Raw genomic sequence first — 13,759 nt, forward strand, 5'->3', positions numbered from 1 at the left:
TGGAAATAGGGAGACCATCTTGAACCTTGCAACGTCCTACAATTTAAAGGCTAAAGTAAAAGCAGCTACCCGAGTATCAGAAACTTGTCAAACAGCTCTTGATCAGTTTCTAGTAAAGAAGAGTTTACACAACACCTCACTAAAAATTTTCAATGCAGGTTTTAGTGATCATCTTGCTCAAATATTAAGCATAAAAGTACAAGGCAGTATTATTAACAACATGTCTTTTAGAACAGCATATCGAAGCTATAATCAGCATAATGTGAACTACTTCAACAACTTATTACAGAAAGAAAAATGGCTAGGAGTGTACAAAATGAACGATATAAATGAAAAATTCGACACTTTCATTGATACATTAACCCATTTCTTTGAACTTGCATTCCCACTGAAAACATTAACCATACGGGGAAACTCTAGAACAAACAGCTGGATCACAAAGGGAATAAGGGTTTCATGCCAGAACAAAAGACTACTTCATGAAATATGTAACTCGAAAAATTCCTCACCTGTAGTACGCGCATACTATAAAAAATACTCCACAATATTAAGAAAAGTAATAAAAGCAGCAAAAATAATGCATAATGATGAAATCATTTATAATTCAGCTAATAAATCAAAGGCTATGTGGAGTGTTATAAAAAAAAGAATGTGGAGAATACAGACAACCTTGGAAAAATATAACACTATCACATAAAAATAAAAAAGTAACAAACCCCTTAGAAGTAGCTAACACATTTAACAACTTTTTCACAGGTGTTGCTGAAAAAATGTTACAATCAAACTTTAACAGCATCCAGGCAAATGAATATAAAATAAGTACATGTAGAGGATCAATGTACATCAGTTCTGTTTCACAAGATGAAGTAGCTAAAGCAATAAAAGGACTAAAAAATTCCAAATCGGCAGGTATTGATGGTATACCTGCAACAATGTTAAAGAAGAGCGCATCAAACCTAATTGAAGTACTCACACATTTATGCGACTGCTCACTTCAGGCAGGCACTTTCCCTGATGTGTTAAAAACATCAAAAGTTATTCCTGTATATAAAAAAGGGGATAAAGACAATGTAAATAACTACAGACCCATCACAATTTCCTCCTGCATCTCTAAAGTGCTGGAAAAAGTTATGTATGAGAAACTTATGAAATTTATAAATAAAAACAGCATCCTATGTAATGAACAACATGGATTCAGAAATAAGAGGTCAACGACAACTGCTGTCTATGAGTGCATCAATTCCATCCTAAACCTGATGGACAAAAAACAGGAAACAATAGGAATCTTTATTGACTTGTCAAAAGCTTTTGACATGGTGGACCATAAAATTCTGCTATCAAAGCTAGAAAGATATGGTATTCGAGGTCTGTCCAACAAGTGGATCAGTTCCTTCCTGACAAATCGTATGCAGGCAGTGTGCGTCAAGCACACAAATATTGAACTAAAAACTGTATCTAATCACTTATCTGACTATAAACAAATAAAATGTGGTGTACCCCAAGGATCCGTATTGGGACCCCTTCTGTTTCTTCTGTACATAAATGATCTAAGCTTAAATATTGATGCACACAAATCAATCATATTTGCAGATGACACCACGATTCTACTAAAAGGAGACGACGATGAACAGTTACAGCAGACAGTAAACACGGTCACGAAACAACTTAGCAGCTGGGCAGAGAGTAATCAGCTTGTAATAAACAGTAAGAAAACCGTTGCTCTAAAATTCCACAATGTTCCTAACAAGGACATGTTTATCCCATCAGTCTCTATCAATGACGAACCAGTTGGTAACAGTACTGAAACCAAATTCTTAGGACTTTGGCTGCAGAGTAACATCAGATGGAATAAGCATATTGAATGTCTCAATGCTGAACTGAGCAAAACATGTTATCTTCTTTGTTCATTAAAATCATGCTGTAGTGAGAAAACAGTATTGAATGCATATCATGCGTATTTTCATTCTCGTCTTAGATATGAGGTCACCTTCTGGGGAAACTCTAAAATAGCTAATAGCACTTTTAAACTACAAAAAAGGGCCATTAGAATCTTGTTTGGGTGCAAGCCTAGAGACTCTTGTAAACCCCTGTTTAAGAAATCTGGTATTCCCTCATTACCGTGTGTATACATTATGGAAACCCTTTTGTTCTTTAAATTAAATGTAATAGGCAAGGACCAGAGGCTACAAAAAAACTGTGATATACATGAGCACTTTACCAGACAAAACAGGAACTTACATATGACTCAAATCAGCACAGCACTGTGCCAAAAAGGTACTTTTCACATGGGAGTTAAGCTTTATAACAAACTTCCTGAAAACATAAAAGCTATCACTGAGGTCAATACATTTGGAAAATCTCTAAAGTCATATTTACAGCATCACTGCTTTTATTCCATTGAAGAATATTTAAATTTATGAAATGTGTTATATAAATACTTGTGTGTAAAGTGTATTATTGTAAGCTTAAATATGTATGCCTTGAAATTACTTTCAGCCTGTATATTTATAACTTGACTTGTCCAATGTCTTATGCATAAGCTGCTATGTAGACAACAGGACCAATAAAATACAATCTACATGCCAAGTAGTTTTCCAGATATTCATTGGCATTAAACCAAGTATTTGATAACTTGAAGGACTCACCGTTTTGTAGTTTCAGTTTGTTCACATCTTTTCCAGAATTTGCAGTCATTGTGTCATCTGCATCATGTACAGATATACATGACAAATTACTCTGAAGATCATTAACAAACATTGCAAATGACAGTGACTGAAGAATTGATCCTTAGGCAAAGGTTCCAAGTCGTGGATGCCATAATGCCTTGGTATCTCCAGTTTACTAAATCAAATACATTACTCAGATCAGCTAGAGTGCCTTCAGTAGATGTTTTTGATTCAAAAGAAGCTTGCACGAAAGAAATAACATTTTCACATCTTTGAATATGAACCATTGGGGCCTGAAACCACACTGAGACCTAGTGAATTATAAACAGTGTGTATAAAAACAATCATCTGATTTCGCACATCAACATTTCTGAAACTAAAAATAAAATATACAATGAACTTTGTTTTTTGATGAATGGGATACTCAAAAAGTTTTTTCGACTTAAAAGGTCATATTTTTTTATTAAAGTTGGGTATGGAAGTGAACATCTTGTAGCAATCACTTGGGAACATCCAGTATGCTAATGAGGAAGTTATCTGCTTGAGACAGCATTCATTTTAAAATCATTTTTGAATGAGTAACATCAATTTTGAAATCTTTTTTGAGCTATATTTGTGGCTCTGTAGCAAGATCTAGTACACGTATGCAAGCTGTCATGCCACCTCACATTAAATTAGAAGTAACACTGAAACATCTGGCAAACTGATGTCACTGCAATATTTGTATATGTTTGTTTCACTGGTGCAGCACTTATTTTGTAATCAGAATTTATAAAGCTGTGGAGAAAAGTAATCACTCAGTAACAGCGCCAATATGAACACTGTCATATTTGCATAGGATTTTAATGATGGACAAGAGTAGTTTTAATTCTCTAAAGTTAAAAATAAACTTCTATTTCACCATAATACTTACACTCAATGACTAAAGCAAGACCTTATTATCACTATACTGAAATAAAAAATACCTTTACAGTATTGAGTGTTCTGCTGTAATATGAACTTCGACAAGTCCATTCTGCCAGTAACGATACTGTTTAATCATTTCGTCGCTTTGAAAGATGATATGTTACTCTGATACAAATAAATGATTATAAAGAGTTGTTGAATGTTAAAAAGATGTCCCTGTCACATAGTTTAAGAATATTTTGTCACTTTAGAAGGTATTCATTTACTTAGTTGAAGAGCAAGCACATTATTTTGGTATGACGCTAACTTTTCACGTAAATAAACAAACGATTCTAGATCTGTGCTGTTGAATGAATCAGAGTAGAATGAGAGCAGATCCACTAATCATAGTTGCTGAAACTTGTGGATGATGGTGGAGGAGGTAGAACGCCACTTAACTTTCAAAAGTTAGGTGTAAGTTGGTATAACAACATGCAAATTGCATGTTTCCACACGTATGTTGAATTATGGGAGTGGTAGCAGGGGATCTACTTGTAAGAAATTCATGCCAGTAGAAACCCAGCTTTAGAGCCAGGTATGGACTTCTGATTACCAAGGGCAGGGGAACTGGCCTTTGTAGCATTGTGACAACAAAATGAAAGATTAAATTTGTGTTAAGTAACATTAACATCATAGATAGCTTTTTCACACTTTCTGCTTCTACCTAATTTTATGTTAATGATAATCCAAGGAGATGGGATAGAGACCATGATGTGGAATATGAACTAGAAATAATTAAAAATACAGAAACATTATAATTAAAGTTCAACTTTCAAACCACTATAGAAATAACACCACTGGTCAGAATAACTTCAAATTGATATGGAATATTATCGGAGAAGGGGGAAAACGTATGGCAGAAGAAAAACAAATAGTTACAAAATGTAGCAAAAGAGGGCGCTGTAAGCATCATGATTTAATAGTGATCGACTAAAAATGAAGGATGAATCATACAACGATACCTAAGGTGTATGTTTGACTTTAAACAAACTGTACTACTCAGTGTGCATGGGTGTACAGTTTTGATACTGTTAGTTAAGTAAGCCCATCCACCATGGCAAGGTCATATCACATAAGATGGGAAAAATCGATTTTTAATGTCCTGAGGTCAAAACCGCATAAAAAGCATCACTCACATTGGTTTTTAATTGTTCTGAGGCATAAAACCACATAAAAAGTATCAGTCACATCGTTTTTTTAACTGTCCTGAAGCCAAAAACCGCATAAAAAGGATCAATCACATCGGTTTTTAATTGTCCAGAAGCAAAAAAGCACGTAAAAAGCATCAATAAAAATCAAATCGTATTATTAATTTCCATGTGACTGGCGCAAAACATGTGCAGTATGCTGTCCACCGTTTTCCACAACACTATGCCTATTCACACACAGTTCAGAAAACATCATTCCTGTGAAACACAACTAGCTCTTTATTCACCTGAGCAGCAATGTAGCAGGGCATGTATACACACCCACAGCAGCGAAAGGCAAGATGATGATAATCTGCATAACTTGTCATGAAAAAGACACTTCCACTTTCACATGGATGCTGGTTGTCATCTAACTTGGGAACACCCAGCTTATGGTGTGCATGTAGATATACTGCTGCCATGATGTAATATCATCTGCACACTCAGACAGAGAAAATACAGTAGCCTTGGTCTGTCTCTTTATGTTTTAATTGTTGTTGACAATGATGATGATTTGATGAAGATGATGGTATCTTCAGACTGGCTTGATGTAGCTCTCCACATGGACCACCTTGTGCAAGCCTCTTCATCTTTGCATTACCACTGCAACCTATATCCACTTTAATCTGCTTACTGTATACAAGCCTTGTTCTCCCTCTACAGTTAGTGCATTACATTTTACTGGGTGCATTCTGTTTTCAGACAACAGACAAGGGAATAGTGATAAACGGAGATCACATCTTTTCTTTCTTTATTTATTTTTCTTTCTTTCTTTCTTTCTTTCTTTATTTTTCTTTCTTTCTTTCTTTATATTTTTCTTTTTTTTATGGTTGATGCAGCTGCTGTGGATCTCTTTTTAAAATTGTATTTTGCCTGATTGATTTCTCAGTCTTTCAAAGCTGATGCTTTAATGTTTTTCAGTGTGCTTAGCTCATCTCTGTTTTGTCTGATGTTCATTGCCACACATACAAATGTATACAGGTTGGAATTCTAAATTAGGGTGTTTTTGCTAAAAATGAGAATGTGTTTGCAGGACATGCTGTAGGGATAAAAGAGTGAGACCTTGTGACTCCGAGAGATTTGTAAAGAAATAAGAACTGTTTCTTCTCATTGACATCGGGGACTTATAACATGGGGGATGTTTATAGGGAACCATTATTGCACTCATTATTTTTGCTCACTTAAGGCTCCAATTGTTTCAAAAAATAATCCTAACTTCACAATCAGCAGCAACAAAAGTTAAGAAGTATAAGAAAAAACAAATAGGCCATTGGACCTAGTAGGTAGAATATGGACACCATGATGAAGGCAATCAAGAATTTACAAGACAGAGAGAGAGAGTTTCACGCAATGCTAAGCTTTTTCTTTTTATTGTGATCTTTACATCCTGGCGTATTTGTTTATTTTAATTATTTTAACATCTAGCTTATCAAAATATTTTATCATTATCAGTGAAGACAATGTTGTGTGCTGTGTAAACTCGTGGTTTCCTTCAACATTATGTCCATATCTTACTTACAAGGCCAGATACCTTGTTTGTTTTATGTTACACTTTGTAACTTTTGCAGCTGCTCCTAATTGTCAAATTGGAATTTTCTTGAAACAGTTGGGAGCCTTATACATGAGCAAAAATAATAGCTGTAACAATATAAATCCCCAATGTTACAGAGAAGAAACAGTTCGTATTTGTTTACATAGCTCTGTGTGTCACATGATCCTGCCCTTTTATCACTATTAGCAAGTTCTGTAAATATGGTTTTATTTTCAGCAAATGTATCCTCATTTAAAGCTCCATTCTGTTTAGGCACATCTGCTTCTCTATTATTGTACAAAATTGTGACATATTTCAGAATGAAGATAACAACAACAACAAGAACAACAGCTAAAATATCTAATTGAGAAGTCATAATTTATTCTTCAAACAGTTGGAACCTTATATAAGCAAAAATAATAGATGTTATAATAGTTCCTTATAAATGTGCACCTCGTTATAAATCTCAGATGTTACAGAGAAGAAACAAGTCTTATTTGTTTACGTCTCTCTCTAGGTCATGTGGTCTCACTGTTTTATTACCATAACATCTCCAGTACATGCTTTCATTTTAACCAAAAACATCTTTATTTATAACTCCAATCATTTTAGGCATATTTGCTTCTCATCTATTATCCAACAAGTATAACATGTTCAACAAGTAAGATGTAGTGTAAGTTCACATACTCCATATCATGTAACACAGATATGATAACAGTTTGAAATTCTGTTTACAGTACAGAGTTGGAAGGGCACGATATAATGAAATCAATTGCCTATCAATGTATGTGTCAAGGTCTCACTGCAATATTGTGAAGAAAGACAAAGGATTATACATAATAGATGGTGGGGTAAGTTATGTAAAGTAGAGACTCGAAGTTAAAATAAACTGATTACTTTCTTGTAAACATTTGAGTATGAGTGTTTTATTTAATACACATTTTATTATTTAAACTGCTGCATGTAACTTTAAATGTCATATTGGCTCGAGGAATAGGCTCAAACCCTTTTTAATATGTACTTGCTAGATCTAAACAACAGTATAATATAAGAGAAACCAGTGGAGTGAGGTGTGGCATATAGAAACATGCAGTAGAAAACAGTATTCATATTAGCTTTCGAGCTCTTACACTTTCTCTAGAAAAAGTACACATATTTAGGCACACAGACACCCAACTACATTCCTGCAGTGAGACTGGCTGTTGATTATCGCTTATTGAGAGCAGTTGCCTGTGCAGATGGTGGTGGGAAGGGAGGAGAGAAGAATGCACTAGAACTGAGGGGTTAGTAGGATAGTGTGAAGGAGGTCTTTCGACAGATGACTCAGTGTCTGCACAACAAGACAAAAGAAATTCAGAGGGTAGAGTTTGTAAGAGATAGAGAAAGGAAGTGGGGTTGAAAGGGATGGGAGGGAGGGAGAGGAAGGTAGAGATGAAGAGGGAGACAGGAAGGAAGGAGGAAGGGTGGAAAAGGGTAGAAAGGAGGGGGGGGGGGGGGGGGGGAGAGAGAGAATGCATGCCACCTCTGGGGGTGGGGGGAGAGTGCTGGGAGAAGACAGTACATGATCTGGAGGGAAAAGGAGTGGTGAGGACAGAAGAGAGAAGGGAAAAGGTAATGAGGAACTGATTAACGGAGGTTTAGATCACAGGAATTGCGTGAGTGCAGGATGTGTTGGAGAGGGAAGTCCCACCTATGTAGTTCGGAGAAACTATTCTGGTAGGGGAATCCATTTGCTCAGTTACTGAAGCAGCTGTTGAAGTCATTTGTGCTGTGGTACACAGCATGTTTGGGAACTGGATGATCAAGTTTGCAGACTGCCACAGTTTGACGATGGCCACTCATGCAAGTAGACAATTGGTTACTTGTCATGCCCACATAGCATGCTGCAGAGTAATTGCAGCATAGCTGATGTATAACTTTTCGGATTTTGCACATGACCTTGCCTTTTATTGGGTAGGAAATTCTCTGTCTGGACGGGCCCTGGGGGGCCCAAATGGTATCGAGTGATTGCCACAGCAGGTTATAGGTGTCACGGGATGTGGTTGTGGAGGGGCATGTGGTCAGCCCACTGCTGTTCTGGCCATTGTTAGTTTTCGTGACCGTAACTACTACTTCTCAATGAAGTAGCTCCTTACGTGGTTGTCTCAACGGCTGAGTGCATCCCGCTTACCAACATCCCAAGTGCTAGCCAAGCCTGACAGCACTTAACTTCAGTCATCTGATGGGAACCAGTATTATCAGTGTGGCAAGGCCATTGGCCATTGGAAAGGAAATGCTGTCATATATTAACAACTTATTGAATCATTCACTGTTAAGCTTGAGACTGTTGGGAGTCAGCAAGAGTGCTCCGAGGCAAGAAACCAGAGACACACTGTAGGTACAAGCGTAAATCGTAGCTTTTAGGTTACTCTAGGGAAATAGTAATGGAAGAAACTTACGAACTGCAAATGCTTGGACAACTGTCCCAGGGTATAAGCCATGATAAAGAGAACTAATTAGTATCTCCACAACCATCTACATGTTGTTGTAAGTAGGCGATAATCATAAACAGTTTCTTAGCACATGCAGCAAGAATGACCATTATACCTAAGAACAGCCGCATCAGTAGTTTCTCAGAAGTTAGATTGAGAGGGAAAATGAAGAAAACTGCTGAAGTAGAGGCCTCTGCTCATGAGATAGAAGCCTGCGTCTGCAGGGTGAAGCATGGCGATGTAAAACACTGTTGTTCCTTACCGTACTAAGAAGGGCAGTGATGTTTAGCTTTCAGCTGGATGCTGTTGCTACCAAATGTACAGCTTGTTAGTCTGAATGCTAGAAGCAGTCATCCAGCAGAGAAGAAGAAGGGGAAGGATGCAAAATGGAGTTGGTTGGAGGCACCATGAAGGAGAAAAGCCCCATGTTAGACTGGCAAATGACTGTGACATTCCAGTAGTGTTAGTGGGGTGGCTGCAGAAACATTGTGCTGTCAGAATACTTTCTAAAGCCTCAGGTTTTCGTATTCCAAGTATTTCTCAGTCAGAGTGTTGGGATTACGTGTCGCTCAACACCAACCTTGGGTAATGTCCAATTTAAGTCTGTTTTCTCACTTTTAATGTTGCTCTCAAATGTTTGTACTTAATGAAGCACTGGGTGATTCTTCTTCTGTTCTCTCTCATCTATGTTTATAAATGGTCTTCAGTGTAGTAGTTAAGTTGGAATCAAGTAATTGATTGTTATGAAACTCTAGAATTCCTTGAGTCTCCTATAATATTGTGAAAGGATAGTTGCTACTCACCATATAGTGGAGATGCCGAGTCAGATAGGCACAACAAAAAGACTGTCGCAAAGTTGTTTTGTTGTCCACATCTTTGACCCAGCATCATTGCTATATGGTGAGTAGCAATTATCCTTTTCATAATATTGTCATCATTCCATCCTGACTTTTCGATTGTTTGAGTCTCCTACAAGTATCCTCCAAGAGTCCCAAAATCCACGCCACTTCTAGGTGCTCCCTGTGACAGTGTTTGGTGCTGACCCAAGCAGCTACCTGCTATCACTGGATGTTTGTCTTTCGGCATTTGCTCCTGACTGCTCGAAAACTATGTCTCACCTGAAACTCCCCTAAAGTTCTCATACACTTCATCTAGCCTATATCAGAACATTACAATGCATATGACTTGACTGCAGTACGAGGTGGTGGATGGTGGGTTGGTGTATGGAAGTGTCTTGCTCCTGTGTTGACCAGAAGGAAATGACCCATGGGGTGCAGGATTGGGAGCTGTATGGCAAGGATATTCTGTTGGTCTGGTGCTTGGCAAACCACTACTTTGGTTGATGTGGGTATGATTTAAGGTACAATGTCCCTCATCTCAGGGTGTAATGAGAGGTAGTTGAAAATCTGGTGAAGGGTGTGGTTGAGCTTTTTGTTGATCTTTTCAAGGCCAAGGTGATACTAGCAGATCAGAGGAGTGCTGGTCGGTGGCTGGTTAACAGGTTTACTGGTGTTTCAGGAGATGACACAGCAGATCTGTCTGTGGACTAGCTCGATAAAACCTTATTGACAGACAGTATCCTGTTCACATCGTGCAGTGTTCTACTGCCCACGCAGTTTACAGAATATCCGTATCCGTCCCTATTCCAAACCTACTGCGAATGCACCCCATGGGTCATTCCCTTGTGGTTAACTCCAGTGCAAAATATGTCCCACACACCTAACCATCTCCTATCACAGTCCACTCACTGGCATTTCCTAGCCAATAAAAGGCAGGGCCACATTTAAAAGCAACCATGTTTTGTGTCAGCTATGCTGCAGTTACTACCCAGTGTTCTATGTGGGCATGACAAGTAATCAACCATCTACTCGCATGAATAGTTACCTCCAAACTATGGCAAACTGCAAATATGACCAACCAGTTGGCGAACATTTTGTGCACCACAACACAGGTGACTCCCACAACTATTTCACTAAGGGAGCCATTTGGATACTCCCTGGCAGCACTAGTTTCTTATAACTACACAGGTGGGAATTGTCTCTCCACCATATCCTGCACTTGTACAGTCCCCTTGGCCTAAACCTCCATTTAACTGTCTACCACTGCCTCACCTGACCTTTTCCCTTCTCTCATCTGTCTACAGCATTCGTTTCCTGTCCAGATTATGTCCTGCTGCTCCCTCCTCCTGCCTCGTGTCGTGTCAAGTGGGCTCTCTCTCTCTCCCCCTCTCTTTTTCCCTCTCCCCTCCCTCCCTCCCCTTCTTCTCTCCCCTCCCCTCTCCCCCTCTTCTCTCCCCTCCCCCTCTCTTCCCCTCCCCTTCTCTCACTCCCACCTCTCCCTCCCCCTCTCCTCCCAGTCTACCTCCCCCCATCTGCCACTCTTCCTCCCCTCCCCTCCTCTTACCCGCACCCTCTCCACTTCCCTCCTCACTCCCCTTCCCCTCCCCACTCCCCCTTCCCCTCCCAACCCCTCCCTCTCTTGCCCCTATCCCTCTTCTCTCACTCCCTCCCCCTCCTATATCCTCCCCTCTCTCACCCCTCCCCATCTTCCCCCTTCACCCCTCTCTCTCACCCCTGTCCCCCCTTTCCTTTCCCCTCTATCTTCTGCACTACTTTTGTCTTGGTGTGCAGCCACTGAGTCATCTGTCGAAAGATCTTCCCCACATTAATCCCACTATCCCTCCTTGCCTTGTGTGTCCTTCTCTACATCCTCAGCACCTGCAGCTGTGCAGGCAACTGCTCTCAATAATCATTAGTCAACCTTTCTATAGTTGTGGGAGAGTGTGCTTGGGAGTTTGTGTGGTTGTGTGTGTGAATATGTGCATTTTTGCTGGAGGAAGGTAACGAGCTCAAAAACTAGTGTGAATAATGTTTTCTGTTGCGTGTTTACATGTGTGATACATCAGTCCTCTACAGTCCTTATTTTATGTTTCAGTTCATCCAGAAATTTCCATTGTTGTTATATGGCAATATGGCAGGCAGTGGGTTATAAATTCCTCTTATTGTTTCAATGTGAAAACAAATTTACTTTTTCAACTTTAACTGCCATGCATGCCTTAAGCTATATTAGATCCTGCCAAATATATAACTGAAGCTGATTCCTTGTACTGATCTCCTCCTATAGCAGACCATAGCAGAGTGAGTGGATTATTGACATTTTTTATAAAACTGTGCTTGAGTTCACTCTCATCTCGAGTATTGAATAATTTCTGTGATTCAGAAGTCCTTAACGTTAATGGCAGATTTCAAAAGAAATGTCCGGAATGTCTATTCCAGTGCCAAACTGTAAATGAAATTCATGAATTTATTAAGTAGCGAACAGACCCAAATCTGAATACAAGAATGTTTTTATTCTGTCTGTATGTTTCTGCAAAATAGAGTACCTTCACTTAAATTTTTAAAAACAATAAAAACTCATAAAAGATGTGTATTCACTATATTTCTGTCTTAAATTACACAATTTTTCGATTTTTTTATGCTTCTTAAATAGCTGTTAAGTATTTTTGCAAAAACTATAGCCCATGTAGGAAGGTGTTATCACACAGAGAAGTGGAGCAGTAGAGAAGTGTGGAGGGGACAAGATTTACGTAAGAAAGGCAGTAGAGAGTGGGCAGTCAAAGTCTGCATTGCAAGGCCTTGTTGCTGTGGGCAACAATCAGTTTCATTTGTTGGTTATGTGTTCCATTGATCATTCTCACAGTAACCATTATGATGTGGAATGTGTCAAGTGCATAATAAATGCATACATGAATCAATTTTTTTATGCTTAAAATTTGTATCATGTACCCCATATCATTAAATGGCACAAAACTCATATATTATACCTATAAATTTATTTATTCCTATTCAAGAATTCATGTATGGTCTGTCAAACATTTTATTTCATCTGGTAATTTATCAAAAAGTTTTACAGCAGCATATTTTACCCCTTCCTGTGCCAAATATAGGTAAAGAAGAGGAGAGTGTAAGTCTTTCTTCCTTCTAGTATCATAATCATGAATGTCACTGTTGTTTTTAAAATGGTCCATGTCATTGAGAACAAATTTCATTAGTGAGTAAATGTACTATGAGGCTGTTGTAAGAATTCCTAACCTTTTAAACAGATTCCTAGATGTGCGACTATGAGTCCCACAAATTATTCTAACCTCTTTCTTCTGAACAGTGAATACATTTGCCTAAGTGTTGAGTTACCCCAAAATATAATTCCGTATGACATCAGAGAGTGAAATTGTGCTAAGTATGTTAGCCTACTAATTTCTATATCCTCAGAATTGGCAATTATTCTGATTGCAAAGTTCCTGAACCTAGTCGCTTTAGGAGATCCAAAATATGAATTTTTCCAATTAAGAATCTCATCTATACGTCTACCTACAAACTTAGTATGCTACTGTCTACTGACTTCTGTTGATGTGTTATTTTTATTGAAGGAACTGTATTCCTTGTGGCAGAAAATTGGATGTACTGTGTTTTTTTTAAGTTCAGAGCAAGCCCATTCGCAGAAAAGCGATGAACAACTTTTGCAAATTCATTATGTGTATCATTTTCTATTGGAGTTTCTTTTATTGTATAAATAATGATGCTTGCAGAATCAGCAAATAGTGTCGGGTTAGTTTCTTGTTTCACAGAAGTTAGGAAGGTCATTCATTTATATCAAGAACAGAAGGAGACCCGGGATCAAACCCTGTGGAACACCTAACGTAATTTCACTCCAGTTACATGAAGTGGCAAACTTCCTTAAATCATCTAAACCATAGAAAGAAACTTTTTTGTTTCCTCTTTTGTAGATATGGCTTAAACCATTCATATGCTGTTCCATTTATACCGTAGAATTGCTAGTTCTGTAATATAATGTCATGGTTCACACAATCAGATGCTTAGGATAAGTCACAGAAAATTCCTATTGGCGATATTTTACTATTTAAAGACTCTATTACATGGACAGTGAAATTGTATATAGCTG

At 38.2% G+C, this 13,759-nt stretch overlaps 1 protein-coding gene across 5 annotated transcripts in view; it reads left to right on the forward strand.

Moving 5' to 3' along the window:
* Positions 1-13,759, forward strand: part of LOC126418889 (molybdenum cofactor biosynthesis protein 1-like) — a 330,883-nt gene that overhangs the window by 33,974 nt on the left and 283,150 nt on the right. For 4 of the 5 annotated variants that reach the window (XR_007575903.1, XM_050085897.1, XM_050085895.1 and 1 more), the window contains one exon: positions 7,067-7,180. The exons of the other annotated variant lie outside the window; for it this stretch is intronic. Coding sequence is in view for 3 of the 4 variants with exons in the window: in XM_050085897.1 (XP_049941854.1) it covers positions 7,067-7,180 (114 nt within the window). In the remaining variant the exon portion in view is untranslated. The remainder of the gene's footprint in view (positions 1-7,066; positions 7,181-13,759) is intronic. 5 annotated transcript variants of the gene reach the window in all.

Source organism: Schistocerca serialis, chromosome 9, assembly GCF_023864345.2.
Source record: "Schistocerca serialis cubense isolate TAMUIC-IGC-003099 chromosome 9, iqSchSeri2.2, whole genome shotgun sequence".
In the NCBI taxonomy this organism is placed as follows: domain Eukaryota; kingdom Metazoa; phylum Arthropoda; class Insecta; order Orthoptera; family Acrididae; genus Schistocerca; species Schistocerca serialis.